Source organism: Chiloscyllium plagiosum, unplaced genomic scaffold, assembly GCF_037043375.1.
Source record: "Chiloscyllium plagiosum isolate Xiang-an unplaced genomic scaffold, Cpla_swu_hap1 HiC_scaffold_12, whole genome shotgun sequence".
Lineage (NCBI taxonomy): Eukaryota > Metazoa > Chordata > Chondrichthyes > Orectolobiformes > Hemiscylliidae > Chiloscyllium > Chiloscyllium plagiosum.
The window spans coordinates 93,199,609-93,222,397 of NW_028270150.1; the positions used below are offsets into that span (position 1 = coordinate 93,199,609).

Here is a 22,789-nt window from a genome sequence, read left to right on the forward strand (position 1 = left end):
CCACACCCACACATCCACACCCGCACCCTCTCCCCACACCCACACATCCACACCCGCACCCTCTCCCCACACCCACACATCCACACCCGCACCCTCTCCCCACACCCACACATCCACACCCGCACCCTCTCCCCACACCCACAAATCCACACCCGCACCCTCTCCCCACACCCACACCCACAAATCCACACCCGCACCCTCTCCCCACACCCACACCCACAAATCCACACCCGCACCCTCTCCCCACACCCACACCCACAAATCCACACCCGCACCCTCTCCCCACACCCACACCCACAAATCCACACCCTCACCCTCTCCCCACACCCACACCCACAAATCCACACCCGCACCCTCTCCCCACACCCACACCCACAAATCCACACCCTCACCCTCTCCCCACACCCACACCCACAAATCCACACCCGCACCCTCTCCCCACACCCACACATCCACACCCGCACCCTCTCCCCACACCCACAAATCCACACCCGCACCCTCTCCCCACACCCACACCCACACATCCACACCCGCACCCTCTCCCCACACCCACACCCACACATCCACACCCGCACCCTCTCCCCACACCCACACCCACACATCCACACCCGCACCCTCTCCCCACACCCACACCCACACATCCACACCCGCACCCTCTCCCCACACCCACACCCACACATCCACACCCTCACCCTCTCCCCACACCCACACCCACACATCCACACCCTCACCCTCTCCCCACACCCACACCCTCTCCCCACACCCGCACCCTCTCCCCACACCCACACCCACACATCCACACCCTCACCCTCTCCCCACACCCACACCCTCTCCCCACACCCGCACCCTCTCCCCACACCCACACCCACACATCCACACCCTCACCCTCTCCCCACACCCACACCCTCTCCCCACACCCGCACCCTCTACCCACACCCACACCCACAAATCCACACCCGCACCCTCTCCCCACACCCACACATCCACACCCTCTCCCCACACCCACAAATCCACACCCGCACCCTCTCCCCACACCCACACACCCGCACCCTCTCCCCACACCCACACCCCCAAATCCACACCCTCTCCCCACACCTACACATCCACACCCGCACCCTCTCCCCACACCCACAAATCCACACCCACACCCTCTCCCCACACCTACACATACACACCCTCTCCCCACACCCACACCCACAAATCCACACCCACATCCTCTCCCCACACCTACACATCCACACCCGCACCCTCTCCCCACACCCACACATCCACACCCTCTCCCCACACCCACACATCCACACCCACACCGCTCCCCCACACCCACTCCTGCTCCCACTCCCCCATACCCACTCTCCCACACCCACACCCACTCCCCTAAAACCACACCCACACCCACTCCCTCCACATCCACACCCTCCACACCCATTCCCCTACAACCACACCCACATCCACTCCCTCCACACCCACTCCCCTACAACCACACCCACACCCTCCACACCCACACCCACTCCCTCCACACCCACACATCCACACCCACTCCTGCTCCCAACCCCTCCACACTCCCCACACCTACACCCACTCCCCCACACCCACACCCATGCCCACGCCCACGCACACACCTTCCACATATTCTCCCACAAAAACACCCACTCCCCCATACCCACATCCACTCCGTCCACACCCACACCCACTCCCCCACACCCACACCCACTGCCCCCACACCCACTCCCCCCACACCCACATACCCACACCCAATCTCCCACAACCACACCCACACCCACTCCTCCATACGCACACCTACACCCACTCCCTCCACACCCACCCCCTCCACACCCACTCCCCCATAACCACACCTACACCCACCCACTCCACACCCACTCCCCCATATCCACGCCCCTACAACCACACCCACACCCACTCCCTCCACACCCACACCCTCCACACCCACACCGTCCACACCCACTCATCCACACCCACACCCACTTCCCCATACCCACACCCACTCCCCCACACCCACACCAATTTCCCCATAACCACACCTACACCCACTCCCCTACAACCACACCCACACCCACTCCCTCCACACCCAAACCCTCCACCCACAATCACTCCCCCATACTCACAGCAATTCCCCCACAACCACACCCACACCCACTCCCTCTACACCCACTCCCGCCACACCCCAATCCCCCACAACCGCACCCACACCCACTCCCTCCACAACCACCCTCTCCACACACACTCTCCCACACCCACTCCCCCATTGCCACACCCACAACCACTCCCCCATACCCACGTCCACTCCCCACACCCACACCCACTCCCTCCACACCCACACCCACTCCCCCATACCCACGTCCACTCCCCACACCCACTCCCTCCACACCCACACCCACTCCCCTACAACCACACCCACACTCACTCTCTCCACACCCACTCCCTCCACACCCACACCCACTCCCCCACAACAACACCCACACCCACTACCTCCACACCAACTCCCCCACACCCACACACACACCCACAACCCCCACACCCACACACCCATACTCATACCCACACCCACTCCCCCCACATCCACACCAACACCCAGACCCCCATTCCCACACCCACTTCCCCAACACCCACACACCCATACCCACACCCACACCCACTCCTTCCACACCCACACCCACTCCCGCTGCCACTCCCTCCACACCCCCCACACCCACACCCACTCCTCCACATTCACACCCACACCCACTCCCTCCACACCTACTCCCACACCTGTACCCACACCCACTCCCCATGCCCACACCCACTCCCCCATACCCACACCCACTCCCCTATACCCACACCCACTCCCTCCACATCCACTCTCCCACATCCACTCCCCCACACCCACGCCCACACCCACTCCCTCCACACCAACTGCCTCCACACCCATACTCACTCCCACTGCCACTCCCTCCACACCCCCCACACCCACACCCACTCCTCCACATTCACACCCACACCCACTCCCTCCACACCTACTCCCACACCTGCACCCACACCCACTCCCCATGCCCACACCCACTCTCCCACACCCACACCCACTCCCCCATACACACACCCACTCCCCCACAACCACACCCACTCCCTCCACATCCACTCTCCCACACCCACTCCCCCATACCCACGCCCACATCCACTCCCTCCACACCAACTGCCTCCACACCCATACTCACTCCCACTGCCACTCCCTCCATATCCCCACACCCACACTCACTCCCCCACATTCACACCCACACCCACTCCCCCATACCCACACCCACTCCCCCACAACCACACCCACACCCACACCCACTCCCTCCACAACCACACCCACTCCCTCCACACCCACTCTCCCACACCCACATCCACTCCCCACACCCATCCCTCCACACCCACTCCCCCAAATCCACACCCACTCACCCAAGCCCACACCTCCTCCCTCCACACCCACTCCCCCACTCCCACACCCACTCCCTCCATACCCACACCCCTCCCCCACACCCACTCCTGCTCCCTCTCCCTCCACAGCCCGCACACCCACATCCCCTCCCCCACATTCACACCCACACCCCTACACCCACACCTCCTCCCTCCACACCCACTCCCCCCACTCCCACACCCACTCCCTCCACACCCACACAAACACCGCTCCCTCACACCCACACCCACTCCCCCACATTCGCACCCACACCCCCCACACCCATACCCCCATACCCACATCCACATCCACACAGCCACACCCACACCCCTCCACCAGGCCCACACTCACACCCACCCACACCCCTCCCCCATGCCCACACTCACACCCACACCCACTCCCCCACACCCATACCCACACCCACTCCCCCCACACCCACAACCAGACCCCCATACCAACACCCACTCCCCTCACGCGCACACCCACCCACTCCCTCCATACCCACTCTCCTCCCCCACAACCACTCCCGATCCCACTCCCTCCACACCCACACCCCCACATTCACACTCACCGTCCTTTCCCCATACTTCCCCTCCTCCACACTTCCTTCCCGCACACTCACTCTCCCTCCCAAACACTCCCCCTCCCCCACAGTCATCGCACTTTTCCCACACTCTCTGTCTCTGCCCTTCCCTCACACTCACAACCGCTTACCCACACTCCCCCTTCCCACACCCACTCCCTCTCCCACAACCCCTTCCCCACACACCCACTCCCTCTCCCACAACCCCTTCCCCACACACCCACTCCCTCTCCCACAACCCCTTCCTCACACACCCACTCCCTCTCACACAACCCCTCCTCCACACACCCACACCCTCCTCCACACACCCACACCCTCTCCCTACACACCCACACCCTCCACTCCCAATCACCCACACCCACACCCACTCCCCATACCCACACACACTCACCCAGAACCACACCAACACCCACTCCTTCTACACCCACTCCCCCCACACCCACCCCCTCCACATACACTCTCCCACAACCACACCCACTCCCCCATACCCACACACACTCCCCATACCCACACCCACACCCACACCCTCTCCCTTTACACCCACTCCACCCACACCCACTCCTCCACACCCACACTCACTCCCTCGACACCCACCCCCTCCACACCCACTCCCCTACAACCACACCCACACCCACTCTCTCCACACCCACTCCCTCCACACCCTCACCCACACCCACTCCCCCACAACCACACCCACACCCACTCCCTCCACACAAACTCCCTCCACACCCACCCCTTTCACACATTCTCCCACACCCACTCCCCCACACCCCATACCCACTCCCCCACATCCACACCCACTTCCCCATAACCACACCCACACCCACTCCCCTACAACCACACCCACACCCACTCCCTCCACACCCACACCCTCCACACCCAAACTCCCCCACTCCCCCATACCCACACCCACTTCCCCACAACCACACCAACACCCACTCTCTCCACACCCACTCTCTCCACACCCACTCCCTCCACTCCCACACCCACTCCCCCAAAACCACACCCACACCCACTCCCTCCACACCAACTCCCCCACATCCAGACACACACCCACACTCACACCCACTACCCCCACACCCACACCAATACCCAGACCCCCATACCCACACCCACTTCCCCAACACCCACACACCCATACCCACACCCACACCCACTCCTTCCACACCCACACCCACTCCCGCTGCCACTCCCTCCACACCCCCCACACCCACACCCACTCCTCCACATTCACACCCACACCCACTCCCTCCACACCTACTCCCACACCTGTACCCACACCACTCCCCATGCCCACACCTATTCCCCCATACCCACACCCACTCCATCCACACCCACACCCACTCCCGTTGCCACTCCTTCCACATCCCCCACACCCACACCCACACTCACTCCCCCACATTCACACCCACACCCACTCCCTCCACACCCACTCTCCCATACCCACACCCCTTCCCCACACCCACTCCTGCTCCCACTCCCTCCATAGCCCCCACACCCACACCCACACCCCCACATTCACACCCACACCCCTAAACCCACACCTCCTCCCTCCACACCCACTCCCCCCACACCCACACCCATTCCCCCACTCCCACACCCATTCCCCAAAACCCACACCTCCTCCCTCCACATTCACTCCCCCCACACCCACACCCACTCCCTCCATACCCAATCCCCCACACCCACACAAACACCCCTCCCCCACACCCACATCCACTCCCCCACATTCGCACCTACTCCCCCACATTCACACCCAGACCCCCCACACCCACACCCCCATACCCACATCCACACCCACACCCCTCCACCATGCCCACACTCACACCCACACTCACACCCACACTCACTCCCCCACACCCACACACCCATACCCACACCCACTCCCCCCACACCCACAACCAGACCCCCATACCCACACCCACTCCCCTCACACGCACACCCACACACCCACCCACTCCCTCCACACCCACTCTCCTCCCCCACACCCATTCCCGCTTCCACTCCCTCCACACCCACTCCCCCACATTCACACCCACACCCACTCCCACTCCCCCAAACCCACACCCACTCTCTGTACACCCACCCTCCAAACCCACACCCACTCGCTATACACCCACTCCCCCAAACCCACACCCACTCCCCAAACCCACACCCACTCCCTATACACCCACTCCCCAAACCCACACCCACTCCCTAAACACCCACTCCCCCAAACCCACATCCACTCCCCCAACACCCATACCCACACCCTCCCCAACACCCACTCCCGCTCCCTCCACAGCACCCACACCCACACCCCCACATTCACACCCACACCCACTCCCTCCACACCCACACCCACTCCCCCACTCCCACACCCGCACTCACACACACCCCACCACGCCCACACCCACTCCCTTCACACCCACTCTCCCACAACCACACCCACTTCCCCACACCCACACCCATTCCCCCCCACCCACTTCCCCTCCCCCACACCCACTTCTCCTCCCCACACCCACTCCCCCCACACCCACTCCCTCCACACCCACTTTCCCTCCCCCACACCCACTCCCTCCACACCCACTCCCTCCACACCCACTTTCCCTCCCCCACACCCACTCCCCCCACACCCACTCCCTCCACACCCACTTTCCCTCCCCCACACCCACTCCCTCCACACCCACTCTCCCACACCCACACCCATTCCCCCACACCCACTTCCCCTCCCCCACACCCACTCCCTCCACACTCATTTTCCCTCCCCCACACCCACTCCCTCCACACCCACTCTCCCACACCCACACCCATACCCACACCCACTCCCCCACACCCACACCCACACCCACTCCCTCCACACCAACTCCCTCCACACCTACTCCCTCCAAATCTGCTCCCTCCACACCCACTCCGCCTTACCCACACCTGCACCCTCCACACCCACACCCACCCAACACATAACCCCCTCTACCCCCACACCAACACCCCCTCCACCACACAAAACACTCTGTCCCCACACACTCACTTGCCCTCCCCCAATTCCCCCGTGCACACTCGCCCTACCCCACAATCCCTCCCCCACCCCCACACTCACCGTCCTTTCCCCATACTTCCCCTCCTCCACACTTCCTTCCCGCACACTCACTGTCCCTCCCAAACACTCCCCCTCCCTCACAGTCACAGCCTTTTTCCCACACACTCTGTATCTGCCCTTCCCTCATACTCACAACCGCTTACCCACACTCACTGCCGTTCCCCCACACTCCCCCTTCCCACACTCACTCACCCTCCATCACAAAAAACCCCCTCTCACAACACAATCACTGCCCCTCCTCCTCAACCACTCTTCCCCACACTCACTCCACCTCCCTACAAATGCACTTCTCTCAGTGCCACCCCCTCTCCCACAATCCCACCTCCGCAAACTTCCACTCCCTCTCCAATAATGCCTTCCCCACACACCCACTCCCTCTCCCACAATCCCTCCTCCACATACACTCACTCCCTCTCCCACAACTTGTTCTCCACACAACCACTCCCTCTCCCACAATCCCTTCCAAATACACTCACTCCCTCTCCCACAGCCTCTTCCCCACATACCCACCCCCTCTCCCACAACTCGTTCTCCACACACCCACTCCCTCTCCCACAATCCCTCCTCCCCACACACCCACTCCCTCTCCCACAACTTGTTCTCCACACACTCACTCCCTCTCCCACAGCCCCTTCCCCCCACACCCACTCCCTCTCCCACAATCCCTCTTCCCCACACATCCACTCCCTCTCCCACAATCCCTCCTCCCACACACCCACTCCCTCTCCCAAAACCGATCCCTCTCCCACAACCCCTTCCCCACACACCCACTCCCTCTCCCACAATCTCTCCTCCCACACACCCCTTCCCTCTCCCACAACCCCTTCCCCACACACACATTTCCTCTCCCACAACCCCTTCCCCACACACCCACTCCCTCTCCCACAATCCCTCCTCCACACACCCACTCCCTCTCGCATAACCGCTTCCCCACACACCCACTCCCTCTCCCACAACCCCTCCCCCATACCCACTCTCTCTCTCCCACAATCCCTCCTCCACAATCCCTCCTCCACACACCCACCCCCTCTCCCACAATATCCTCCTCCACACACCCACTCCCTCTCCCACAACCCCTTCCCCACACACCCACTCCCTCTCCCCCAACCCCTTCCCCACACACACAATTCCTCTCCCCCAACTCCTTCCCCACACACCCACTCCCTCTCCCACAACCCCTTCACCACACACACACTCCCTCTCCTACAACCCTTTCCCCACACACCCACTCCCCCACACACCCACTCCCTCTCCCACAACTCCTTCCCCACATACACACTCCCTCTCCCACAACCCCTTCCCCCTCCCACAACCCCTTCCCCACACACCCACTCCCTCTCCCACAACCCAACACCTTCCCCACACATCCCCTCCCCACACACACCCTCCCTCTCCCACAACCCCTTCCCCACACACCCACTTCCTCTCCCACAGCCCCTTCCCCACACACCCACTCCCTCTCCCCACACACCCACTCCCTCTCCCACAACCCCTTCCCCATACCCACTCTCTCTCCCACAATCCCTCCCCCATACCCACTCTCTCTCCCACAATCCCTCCTCCAGAATCCCTCCTCCACACACGCACTCCCTCTCCCACAAAACCCTCCTCCACACACCCACTCCCTCTCCCACAACCCCTTACCCACACACCCACTCCCTGTCTCACAAACCCTTCCCCACACACACACTGCCTCTCCCACAACCCCTTTCCCACAACCCACACCCTCTCCCACAATCCCTCCTCCACACACACACTCCCTCTCCCACAACCCCTCCTCCACACACATCCACTCCCACAACCCTGTCCCCACACACCCACTCCCTCTCCCACAACCCCTTCCCCACACACCCACTCCCTCTCACCCAAACCCTTCCCCACACACGCACTCCCTCTCTCACAATCCCTCCTCCACACACTCTCCCTCTCTCACAATCCCTCCTACATACACACACTCCCTCTCTCACAATTCTCCTCCACACACCCACTCTCTCTCCCACAACCCCTTTCCCACACACCCACTCCCTCTCCCACAAACCCTCCTCCACACACACTCCCTCTCCCACAACCCCTCCCTCTCACCCAACCCTTTCCCCACACACCCACTCCCTATCCCACAACCCCTTCCCCACACACCGACTCCCTCTCCCACAACCCCTTCCCCACACACCCACTTCCTCTCCCACAGCCCCTTCCCCACACACCCAGTCCCTCTCCCACAACACCTTCCCCACACACCCACTCCCTCTCCACAATCCCTCCTCTACACACACACACTCCCGCTCCCACAACCCCTCCTCCACACACCCACACTCGCTCTCCGACAACCCCTCCTCCACACACCCACTCCCTCTCGCACAACAGCTTCCCCACACACTCACTCCCTATCCCACAACCCCTCCCCCATACCCACTCTCTCTCCCACAATCCCTCCTCCACAATCCCTCCTCCACAATCCCTCCTCCACACGTCCACTCCCTCTCCCACAACCCCTCCTCCACACACACTCACTCCCTCTCCCACAACCCCTCCCTCTCCCACAACCCCTCCCTCTCCCACAACCCTTTCTCCACACACCCACTCCCTCTCCCACTTCCACAACCCGTTCTGCACACACCTACTCCCTCTTTCACAACCCCTTACCCACACACCCACTCCCTATCCCACAACCCCTCCCCCATACCCACTCTCTCTCCCACAATCCCTCCTCCACAACCCCTCCTGCACACACACTCACTCCCTCTCCCACAACCCCTTCCTCTCCCACAACCCCTCCCTCTCCCACTTCCACAACCCCTTCCCCACACACCCACTTCCTCTCTCACAACCCCTTACCCACACACCCACTCCCTCTCCCACAACCCATTCCGCACACACCTACTCCCTCTCTCACAACCCCTTACCCACACACCCACACCCTATCCCACAACCCCTCCCACACACCCACTCCCTCTCCCACAAAACCCTCCTCCACACACCCAATCCCTCTCCCACAACCCCTTCCCCACACACACACTCACTCTCTCACAACACCTCTCTCTCCCACAACCCCTCCCTCTCCCACAACCCTTTCCCCCACAACCACTCTCTCTCCCACTTCCACAATCCCTTCCCCACACACCCACTCCCTCTCCCACAACCCCTTCCCCACACACCCACTCCCTCTCCCACAACCCCTTCCCCACACACTCATTCCCTCTCCCACAATCCCTCCTCCCCACATACCCACTCCGTCTCCCACAGCCCTTTCCCCACACACCCACTCCCTCTCCCACAATCCCTCCTCCACTCACCCACTCCCTCTCACAAAATCCCTTCCCCACACACTCATTCCCTCTCCCACAATCCCTCCTCCACACACCCACTCCCTCTCCCACATCCCCTTCCCCACACACCCACTACCTCTCTCACAACCCCTTCCCCACACAACCACACCCTCTCCCACAACCCCTCCCTCTCCCACATCCCTTTCCCCACATACGCACTCCCTCTCTCACTTCCACAGCCCCTTCCCCACACACCCACTCCCTCTCCCACAACCCCTCCTCGACACACCGACTCCATCTCCCACAGCCCCTTCCCCACACACCCACTCCCTCTCACACAACCCCTTCCCCACACACCCACTCCCTCTCCCACAATCCCTTCCCCACACACCCACTCCCTCTCCCACAATCCCTTCCACCCACATACCCACTCCGTCTCCCACAGTCCCTTCCCCACACACCCACTCCCTGTCCCACAATCCCTCCTCCACACACCCACTCCCTCTTCCCCAACCCCTTCCCCACACACCCACTCCCTCTCCCCAACCCCTTCCCCACACACCCACTCCCTTTCCCCCAACCCTTTCCCCACACCCACTCCCTCTCCCCCAACCCCTTCCCCACACACCTACTCCCTCTCCCCAACCCCTTCCCCACACACCCACTCCCTCTCCCACAATCCCTCCTCCCCACACACCCACTCCCTCTCCCCCAACCCCTTCCCCACATACCTACTCCCTCTCCCCAACCCCTTCCCCACACACCCACTCCCTCTCCCACAATCCCTCCTCCCCACACACCCACTCCCTCTCCCCCAACCCCTTCCCCACACCCACTCCCTCTCCCCCAACCCCTTCCCCACACACCCACTCCCTCTCCCCAACCCCTTCCCCACACACCCACTCCCTCTCCCACAATCCCTCCTCCACACACCCACTCCCTCTCCCCCAACCCCTTCCCCACACACCCACTCCCTCTCTCCAACCCCTTCCCCACACACCCACTCCCTCTCCCACAATCCCTCCTTCCCACACACCCTCTCCCTCTCCCCCAACCCCTTCCCCACACACCCTCTCCCTCTCCCACAATCCCTCCTCCACACACCCACTCCCTCTCCCACAACCCCTCCCCCATACCCACTCCCTCACCCTCCATGCCCACGCACTGCCTCTCTGGCAACCCCTCCCTCTCCACTACCTTCCCCATATCCCCCTCACTCCACTTCCATTCACCCTCCCCCATATCCATTCCCTCTCCCCCCCCCCATGCCCACCTACTGTCTCTTCCACAATGCCTCCCTCCCCACTACCCTCCCCACACCCCCTCTCACTCCACTCCCATTTCTCCTCACCCATACCCACTCCCTCTCCTCCTATGACCACCCTCCTCCCCACTACCCTCCCACACCACCTCTTACCTCACACCCATTCCCCCGCACCATGCCCACTCCCTCTTCCTTCCTCCCCACTACCCTCCCCATACCCCCTCTCACCCCACACTCACTCCCTCCACCCCCTCACACCCATGCCCCACCCTCACCCACACTCACCACTCACTCTCATCTGCAAATATTCCCAGAAGCTGCAAATAATTCTGCAGTTTCCCTCTTCAGTCACTTACCTTCAGGTATTCCTCTGGTGGTAAGACACCAGAGCCTTTATCCTGAAGCATCTTGAGCTGTAGTATGATTAGTTTGTCCTTTATCTCACTGATGGGAAATTTACTTGCTTCGTCCGAGGCGTTTTGGTAAAATGTGGACCACGCCCCGCTGGCTATGTTCTAGACAAACAGTGCAGGAAAGGTTTTGATCAGATCTTTCGACAGTAAGATTTGCTCACGGATTCACATGCTGTACTACCCCCCTTCCCACACATAACCCCCCTCCCCATACACCCACTCCCCTCCCCCCCACATAACCCCCCTCCCCATACACCCACTCCCCCTCCCCCACGCATAGCCCTCCTCTCCCCACACACCCACTCCCCTCCCCCACACATAACCCCCCTCCCCATACACCCCCTCCCCCTCCCCCACGCATAACACTCCTCTCCCCACACACCCACTCCCCTCCCCCACACATAACCCCCCTCCCCAGACACCCACTCCCCCTCCCCCACATATAACCCCCTCTCCCCACACATATCCACTCCCTCTCCCCTTACACATGACACCCTCTTCCCATATTCCCACTCTCCTCCCCCACACACCCACTCCCTCTCCCCTCACACATGACTCCCTCTCCCCACATACCCACTCCCCCTCCCTCACCATACCCACTCCCTCTTCCCCATACTCAGCCACGATGTACCACTGTCAGCAGCCTCATATATTGTTAGTTCATGTTCTTTCTGTTATAGTGTCATGGAATCCTACAGCACAGAGAGAGGCCCTTTGACTAAAACTGATCCATACTGACCAATTTGTCCACCACGCTAACCCCATTTCCCTGCACTGGGCCCATATCCTTCTAATCCTTCCCTATCCATGTATTTGTCCAAATGCCTTTTAAATGTTGTTAATGTATCCATCTCAACCACTTCTGCTGGCAGCTCATTCCATATGCGTACCACTCTGTGTAAAAACTTTGCCCCTCAGGTTCCCTTTTATTCTTTCCCCCCTAACGTTAAACTGATGCCCTCTGTTGCACAACAGCAACTTGCCTCTATATAACACCATGACACCGTAAAAATCTATGGGGGTGTAACTTAAATATAAAACAAAACACTGGATTTAAAACAGCATTGAAGAAACTCAGCGCATCTAAGAGTATCTCTGGAGAGAGAGAGGAACAGAATCTGTACTCCAATTCTTCAGAACTGAGTTCAGACCTCCGTTCTGAAGCAGTGTCATACTGGACTCACCATGGTCACTCTGTTTTTTCCTCTCTCTGCACATGCTGCCTTACCTGCTGAGTTTCTCCAGCACTTGCTGTGTTCACTTCAGATTTCCAGTATCGGCAGTATTTTGCTTTTTAAAGAAACTGTGGGTTAGCGACTGACCATTTGTTAGAAGGGGCAGACTTTAAAGAGAATCTTGAAGAAGAGCCAAAGGGCAAGAAATGGGAGGATTGGGGAATAGGATTGTAGACCTTCGGAACCCCACTTGGAAAAGCACAGGGATCTCAAGGAGGTATGGGCTGGTGGACATGACAGATCGAAGGAGCGAGAAGGTTCTGGATGGACTGGAGAGTATAAAAATTGAGACGTTGCTTGGTTGGAACCCAATGTAAGTCATGGAGGACACAATTTGCTGTGGACTGGATAACAGCAGAGTTTTGAATGAGCTGAAGTTTAGAATGAATGTGTAAGAACATCCCGGACGATTGGAATAAGTCCAGTTTTCCAGAGTGTGGAGGATGAGCAGTTGATCCTAAGTCTGGGGTGGGGTTGGGTAAGGCCATAGAGTTGGTTTGGGTGCTACAGCAGAAGTGGGCACAGATGTTTGTCTTTTGTTTTTATCCCCTGCTGGGACATGGGTGTTGTTAAATGGTCAGCATTTATTTCCTGTCCCTCGCTGCCCTTGACCTTGCTGTGCTGTCAGTTGCGAGTCAACCACATCGCTGTGGGTCTGGAGTCACGTGTAAGCCAGACAAGGTAAGGCTGGCACTTTCCTTCCCTGAAAGATATTAATGAACCAGATGGGTCTTTTTTTTTTCCTGACAGTTGACAGCGGTTTCGTGATCATCAGCGGATTCTTAATTCCAGACTATTTTTGAACTCAAATTCCACCATCTGCCACGGCAGGATTTGACTCTCGTGTCCTCAGAGCATTAGCTGAGTTTCTGGGTCAATCGTCTGGCGAGAATAACACTTGGCCATCTCCTCCCCTTCATCAAATAGGAAGCTGAGGAGTTTGGGTCAACTTCAGGAAGAGGGAATCGAGTTTGTGATTCGAAACCAAAGGAAATGGCTTCAGTCTTCCCGGTATCTAATTGGAGGAAGCTTCTGTCTATCCAGCACGCGCTATCAGAGAAAAAAAACAGTCTGAGTATATTCCTGTCAGGGTGAAAGGGAAGGCTGGTAGGTGTAGGGAATGCTGGATGAATAAAGAAATTGAGGGTTTGGTTAAGAAAAAGAAGGAAGCATATGTCAGGTATAGACAGGATAGACCGAGTGAATCCTTAGAAGAGTATAAAGGCAGTAGGTGTATACTTAAGAGGGTAATCAGAAGGGCAAAAAAGGGACATGAGATAGCTTTGGCAAATAGAATTAAGGAGAATCCAAAGGGTTTTTACAAATACATTAAGGACAAAACGATAACTAGGGAGAGAATAGGGCCCCTCAAAGATCAGCAAGGTGGTCTTTGTGCGGAGCCGCAGAAAATGGGGGAGATACTAAATGAGTATTTTGCATCAGTATTTACTGTGGAAAAGGATATGGAAGATATAGAAAGTAGCAAATTGGATGGTGACACCTTGCAAAATGTCCATATTACAGAGGAGGAAGTGTCTTGAAATGCATAAAGGTGGATAAATCCCCTGGACCTAATCAGGTGTACCCGAGAACTCTGTGGGAAACTAGAGAAGTGATTGCTGGGCCTCTTGCTGAGATATTTGTATCATCGATAGTAACAGGTGAGGTGCCAAAGACTGAATGTTGGCTAACGTGGTGACACTGTTTAAGAAGGGTGGATAGGACAAGCCAGGGAACTATAGACCAGTGAGCCTGACATTGGTGGTGGGCAAGTTGTTGGAGGGAATCCTGAGGGACAGGATGTACATGTATTTGGAAAGGCAAGGACTGATTGGGGATAAAAACGGTGGGTAAAATCAAGGACTGCAGATACTGGAAACCAGAGTCTAGATTAGAGTGGTGCTGGAAAAGCACAACAGTTCAGGCAGCATCCGAGGAGCAGGAAAATCGACGTTTCGGGCTAAAGCCCTTCATCAGGAATAGAGGCAGGATGCCTGCAGAGTGGAGAGATAAATGAGAGGAGGGTGGGGTGGGGAGAAAGTAGCATAGAGTACAATAAGTGAACGGGGGTGTTGGTGGAGGTGATAGGTCAGAGAGGAGAGTGGAGTAGATTGGTGGAAAGGAAGATTGTTAGGTAGGACAGGTCATGAGGGCAATGCTGAGCTGGGGTGAGGTGGGGGAAGGGAAAATGAGGAAACTAGTGAAGTTCACATTGATGTCCTGAGGTTGAAGTGTTCCGAGGCAGAAGATGAGGCGTTCTTCCTCCAGGCGTCGGTTGGTGAGGGAATGTCGGTGGAGGAGGCCCAGGACATGCATGTCCTCAGCAGAGTGGGAGGGGGAGTTGAAATGTTGGGCCACGGGGCGGTGTGGTTGATTGGTGCGGGTGTCCCGGAGATGTTCCCTAAAGCGCTCTGCTAGGAGGCGCCCAGTCTCCCCAATGTAGAGGAGACCACATTGGGAGCAACGAATACAATAAATGATATTAGTGGATGTGCAGGTGAAACTTTGATGGATGTGGAAGTCTCCTTTGGGGGGATAGGGATTAGGGATAGTCAACATGGCTTTGTGCGTGGGAAATCATGTCTCACAAACTTGATTGAGTTTTTTGAAAATGTAACAAGGAGGATTCATGAGGGCAGAGGAGGAGATGTGATCTATCTGGACTTCAGTAAGGTGTTCGACGAGGTTCCCCATGGGAGATTGATTAGCAAGGTTAGATCTCATGGAATACAGGGTATTTGGATACAGAACTGGCTCAAACAGAACAGCTATTTGGATACAGAACTGGCTCAAAGGTAGAAGACAGAGGGTGGTGGTGGAGGGTTGTTTTTCAGACTGGAGGCCTGTGACCAGTGGAGTGCCACAAGGATCGGTGCTGGGCTCTCTACTTTTTGTCATTTACATAAATGATTTGGATGCGAGCATAAGAGATGCAGTTAGTAAGTTTGCATTAGACACCAAAATTGGAGGTGTAATGGACAGCGAAGAGGGTTACCTCAGATTACAATAGAATCTTGACCAGATGGGCCAATGGGCCGAGAAGTTGCAGATGAGTTTAATTCAGATAAATGCGAGGCGCTGCATTTTGGGAAAGCAAATCTTATCAGGACTTATACACTTAATGGTAAGGTCCCAGAGAGTGTTGCTGAACAAAGAGACTTTGGAGTGCAGGTTCATAGCTCCTTGAAAGTGGAGTTGCAGGTAGATAGGATAGTGAAGGCGGCGTTTGGTATGCTTTCCTTTATTGGTCAGAGTATTGAGTACAGGGGTTGTGAGGTCATGTTGTGGCTGTCCAGGACATTGGTTAGGCCACTGTTGGAATACTGTGTGCAATTCTGGTCTCCTTCCTATCGGAAAGATGTTGTGAAACTTGAAAGGGTTCAGAAAAGATTCACAAGGATGTTGCCAGGGTTGGAGGATTTGAGCTACAGGGAGAGGCTGAACAGGCTGGGGCTGTTTTCCCTGGAGCGTCGGAGGCTGAGGGGTGACCTTATAGAGGTTTACAAAATTATGAGGGGCATGGATAGGATAAGTAGACAAAGTCTTTTCCCTTGGGATGGGGGAGTCCAGAACTAGAGGGCATAGGTTTAGGGTGAGAGGGAAAGATATAAAAGTGACCTAAGGGGCAACATTTTCACACAGAGGGTGGTACGTGTATGGAATGAGCTGTCAGAGGAAGTGGTGGAGGCTGGTACAATTGCAACAATTAAGAGGCATTTGGATGGGTATATGAATAGGAAGGGTTTGGAGGGATATGGGCCGAGTACTGGCAGGTGGGGTTAGATTGGGTTGGGATATCTGGTCGGCATGGACGGGTTGGACCGAAGGGTCTGTTCCCATGCTGTACATCTCTCTGACTCTATGATAACAACAATAGTGGAGGAATCTAGAGAGCTGGTGGTGGGAATAGAGTCGGGTCGTATTATTGACAGATTTGTTACTATGAGCACAGGTTCAAACTCTGAAGCACCATGGTTATTTGTAACTTGTACTTCCAGGATGTCTCTTTTTTCTTTCTAAAGAGGGCCAAAGCAGCCTAAAATTGGCAGCAGAAGTAAACTAAGAGGCTGTCAATTACGTGGAATGTATCATCCAAAATGTCAAAAAAATTTCAAACAGACTGGACTGTGATCTCTTGTAATTTGAAAGAAATCAAATAGCTGACACTCCCTGCTCAAGAGCAAGCCAACCCTTGTGCATTCTGTCCCAAACTACCAAACCATTTTGTGTTTTTCCGACCACAAAGGTCAGAGTTCAACAACCAGTTACAATGGTACTGGAGTGGACTGGTGGGACTGGACTCTCCCGTGTGTACCAGCCTGTGTTTGAGCATTAGCACCCTGTGAAGGTCACATAGAAAAATACAGCGCAGTACAGGCTCTTTGGCCCTCGATGTTGCGCCGATCCAAGCCCACCTAACCTATACTAACCCACTATCCTCCATATGCCTATCCAATGCCCGTTTAAATGCCCATAAAGAGGGAGAGTCCACCACTGCTACTGGCAGGGCATTCCATGAACTCACAGTTAAAGAACTCTCTCCAGATTACCCCTGGTATTGCAGGTTAAAAAAAAATCTCTCTCCAAGTACCAGCAGTCAGCTAGCTAGTAACTAAAGATGAAGAAAACAGGATAACGAATGGACTCTCTCTCTCTGAATGCTGGAATTCAATCACGGCTAAAAGGAATTAGAGCAACTGAGTCTCAACTAATCTTCAATCCTTTTAATGCAGAAGATCTGTTGAGTTGCAAACGAAAATAGAGGAATAAATTATGATTCTTTGCGAATGTTTTTAATGCAGACGATCTGCTGATTTGCAAACAATAAAAGAGAAAATGATGACTCTTCACAAATGTTTTCAATGCTGACATGCTGATTTGCAAACATAAAAAAGAAACAAATAATGATTCTTTACAAATGTTTTTTAACGCAGAAGACCAAAACTGATAGTTATGAAGCCAGCTGTCAAGATCAATGGAGTTAGAGCTATAGACATAGCAATGGGCTGCAATGCTCACTTATCTATTCAGTATCAATAGTATTGTTGATAGAATCGAGGGCTATTGCAGCGCGACAGAGACAGGATGCAGAGCTGGGCTGAGAAATGGCAGAGGGATTTCAACTTGGATAATCAAAGTGATGCATTTTAGAAGGTTGAACTTGAATGCTGAATATAGGACTAAAGACAGGATTCTTGGCAGTGTGGAGGAACACAGAGATCAGGGTATGCAAGTGCACAGATACCTCAAAGTTGCCAACCAAGTGGATAGGGTTGTTAAGAAAGCATATGGTGTTTTGGCTTTCATTAACAGGGGGATCGAGTTTAAGAGCCGCGAGGTTTTGCTGTAGCTCTACAAGTCTCTGGTGAGACCACACTTGGAATATTGTCCAGTTCTGGTCGCCCTACTATAGGAAAGATACAGGGACTTCGGAGAGGGTGAAAAGAAGGTTTACCAGGATGCTGCCTGGACTGGAGGGCTTGTCTTACAAAGAGAGGTTGACTCACCTCGGACTTTTGTCTCTGGAGAGAAGGATGAAGAGAGGAGACCTGATCGAGGTATACAAGATAATGAGATGAATAGATAGAGTCAGTAGCCAGAGACTTTTCCCCAGGGCAGGATTGACTGGCACGAGGGGTCATAGTTTTAAGATATTAGGAGGAAGGTATAGAGGAGATGTCAGAGGTAGGTTCTTTACACAGAGCGTTGTGAATGCATGGAATGCGTTGCCAGCTGTGGTGGTGGAAGTGGAGTCATTAGGGACATTGAAGCGACTGCTGGGCATGCACATGGATAGCAGTGAGTTGAGGAGAGCGTAGGTTAGGTTATTTTATTTTAGATTAGGAATAATCCTTGGCACAACATTGTGGGGCGAATGGCCTGTTCTGTGCTGTACGTTTCTATGTTCTATCTGCTGTGTACAAAGAATTGACGGACTGATCTGTATGTCTGTGTTTTTAAGTTTTATCTGCATTGGCTCATCTCTTTCTTCTAACTTACGCTGTCTCAGTAATTCGTCCCAGATTTAGTAGTTAATACGCTCTTTGTATGAATTCAAGAAAGCCTTGTTAAACTGGGTCTTTTTCGAACAAAAGCACATTTGATTCTGGGAGAGAGCTTTCCATAAGGGAAGGGATTTGATTTTAAATTCATTTTGTTGTGATAAACTGAGGTGGTGGCTGATGAACGAAGCCTGTTTCAGCTCCCTCCACCAAGGAACCTAAAGGCTTGGGGAGACCCCTCTGAAACTGCCACAAATCAGAATGTAATAAATACATGCAAACTGAGGAAGTGGGGTTCTGGGGAAGGCTTACTCAACCTGAAACGTTAACTTTGATTTCTCTCCACAGATGTTGCCAGACCTGCTGAGCTTTGCGGTGACTTCTATTTTTGTTTCTGAGGAAGTGTGGGTTGGTTAAGTGTTTCACATGATTTATTCACAGGAAGGGGTCATTATTCTTCATGGTAAAAGATATTGAACCCACTATATTTCTGTTACCATCCTTGTGAACCTTATTATAGACTCCCTACAGTATGGAAACAGGCCCTTTGGCCCAACAAGTCCACACTGACCCTCTGAAGAGCATCCCAGTCAGACCCTTTCCCCTACCCCATTACTCGATATTTCCCCCTGACTATTGCACCTAACCTACACATCCCTGAACACTATGGACAACTTAGCACAGCTAATTCATCTAACCTGTACATCTTTGGATTGTGGGAGGAAGCCCATGCAGGCATTGGAAGAATGTGCAAACTCCAAACAGACAGTCACCCGAGGCTGGACTTTTGTCTCTGGAGAGACCTGGTGCTGTGAGGCAGCAGTACTAACCATTGAGCCACCATGCCACCCCAAACAGGAAGCATTTCAGGGTACAGCTAAGCCCACCCCAGATGGGACTTGAACCTACAATCCCTGGCTTAGGAGGCCAATGCCTTATCAATTAGGCCACTGGGGCCTTCTCTGTACTCTGTCCAGTGCCTTTTTATTCTGTTCATAATATAGCAACTAGAACAGCACACAGTACTCTCTTTGCACACAAGTTTCAACACAGGCATACCACAATTCCCTACTTTTCAATTATTACCCTCCAGAAGAAATTCTTGGTTTACTTTCCTTTATGAATTTGCAAATTTTTGAAAACATGTGTCGCACAAGTGTTGTGCAACCTGATGACTGGTGTATTTGCACACCTTCAAGTTCCCCTCCGAGCCACTCACCATCCTGGCTTGGAAATATATCGGCATTCCTTCACTGTCGTTGGCTCAGAATCCTGGAATTCCCTTCCCAAGGACATTGTGGGTCAACCCACAGCACGTGGACTGCAGCGGTTCAAGAAGGCAGCTCACCACCACCTTCTCAAGGGGCAACTAGGGACGGGCAATAAATACTGGACCCAGCCAGTATAGCCGTGTCATAGGAGAGAATTTAAAAAAACCTCCCTTTGTTCCTCTGCCCCACTTTCAAACTAAAAGTGACCACTTCATTTTCCACCAATCAAAACATTTTTTCTCTGGTGATCATCCTTTACCTGTTCTACAAGTTTATTAACATCATCCTTGATTTTGTTGTCCATCCCCGTTGTACTGACTCAATAACATATTCCTTTCTGGTGAGTCAGTCACAAATCTCAAAGTTGCGTTTGGTTGATTCCAAAGTGTAGATTGTTAATGTAAGTGATGAACTGCACTGGTGCTGAAAATCGACATTTCGGGCATGAGCCCTTCTTCAGGAATGAATGTCATTCCTGAAGAAGGGCTCATGCCCGAATCGTCGATTCTCCTTGGATGCTGCCTGACCTGCTGCGCTTTTCCAGCAACACATTTTCAGCTCTGATCTCCAGCACCTGCAGTCCTCACTTTCTCCATGAGCTGCACTGGTGCCTTGTGGACCATGGTCTGCTGCTACTGTCAATATCTCGCCTCTTCTCCTGCTCTCTGCCTTCTATCATGAAGCCCAGGCAGCAGTCCATTCTCTCAGTGTCCTCTCTACATTCTCTGGTCATCAGTCCATTTTGGGGGGGGGGGGGGGTCTTCTTATAGACTTGTTGATAATTGAGATAAATTACATCTACCACGTTAAAAATCACACAACACCAGGCTATAGTCCAACAGGTCTACCGCGTTATTTTATCTAGTCTTTCTAACACTGCAAAAATAAGTCAGGAAACATCACCTTAAATTATTGCTAATTATTCATTATTATAGGTTTATTTCACAATTTTCTTCCTTTCGCAATGATTTCATTAATTTTCTGACCTCTGCTATTTAGCTATTGCTCTGTGTAAGTCTCCGGACAGATTCTGTCCCTCTTTTCGAATCTGGGAATTATGTCAATTATCCTTTGGCACTGCACCATTTCTGAATTATCACTGAATACGTGGAGTACTGACCTGGCTACCTGTGCCAATGTTGCCAAGCAATGCTGTCATGTTTATTCCCAACAGCTATCTGTTGTGGTAAATCTCCTGCCACCCCTCAGTCAAAGTCAAAGGACCTTTTACAATGCTTTATGGCCTACCATAAAGATTTGACCTTGCGCTGTTTTGCCGACAGCAGCTTGCGGGTGAAGGTTAGTGTTCCCGCCTGCTTCCTAGTAACCACAGCAAGAGCTGTTGGAATGGATTTACTGTGGGTTATTCCCTCTGCCAGAGTAAATAGCAGACACTGAAGATGAAAAGATTCTTCCAGGTCTTTGCAACCCAGATCGGGAATTGTCTTGTAGCGAATGTGTGAACACAGATTGGATTCACAGATAATAGTGAAGCAGCTAATGGTGCTGAATGGTAAATAAGTAAGATTGACAAGTCGGCTGGTGACAAAGATGGGAGGAGACACCAGAGTAAGTCCTACAGTGTAGAGGCGAAAAATACAACACAGCAAGGCTGCTTAACACAGGTCATTTTCTAAAGACTGTACCCTTCACCCTTGAACCTGCGATATCCTCCATCAATGAGAAAACAGATTCCAGCTGCCCCTGCCATGTAGCTAAGACGAGGGCACTCAAAGTACTCACCATTTGCAAAGCGTTTTCGTCTGTGATATTGGTGTTGTACGTCCATGATGCCAGTGAGGATTGGTAGACCAGTTTCTCGGCTTCCGTGTTGAACTTGTGCAGAAATTGCTGAGCTTCTTGCTCAGCTGTTAGGGAGAAGGCAGGCGCCGAGAGGCTCACGACCCATAGCGCTAGCAGTAACATGCTTCTCCCGAGCCAAGTAGCCTTCCACTGAATGTTATCGTTCTGGCCTCTCCTGTTTAAATCAGCTCCTATCGCAATGGCCTTTGAACAAGAGAAAAAGTCACGCAAGATAATCACTTCAAATATGCCCTCAAGCAGGTATGTGGGAGCTGTCTACGAAACAGATAGGCCTAATAATATTAACCCTTTACAGATTGCAGTGCATTGGGCAGCATGTAACAATAACGGAGTGGGGGTGGGTAGGGTGGGGGGTGGGCTGAATCTTATGCTGTTTTGCCGCAATGAGAATTGCCTCGTGTTGCGGTGGGGTGGTTCTTGCC

General features: G+C 54.5%; 1 protein-coding gene across 2 annotated transcripts in view; it reads right to left on the bottom strand.

Moving 5' to 3' along the window:
* Nucleotides 1-22,528, bottom strand: part of LOC122554907 (angiotensin-converting enzyme 2-like) — an 83,063-nt gene extending 60,535 nt beyond the window's left edge. Inside the window, exons 1-2 of one of the 2 annotated variants that reach the window (XM_087993065.1) lie at nucleotides 22,287-22,528; nucleotides 11,979-12,137 (exon numbers count right to left, since the gene is read on the bottom strand). In XM_087993065.1, coding sequence (XP_087849191.1) covers nucleotides 11,979-12,137; nucleotides 22,287-22,469 — 342 coding nt within the window. In that variant the 5' untranslated portion in view covers nucleotides 22,470-22,528. The remainder of the gene's footprint in view (nucleotides 1-11,978; nucleotides 12,138-22,286) is intronic. The other variant, XM_087993064.1, reaches the window with a different exon arrangement.
* Between the last annotated feature and the right edge of the window lie 261 nt (nucleotides 22,529-22,789).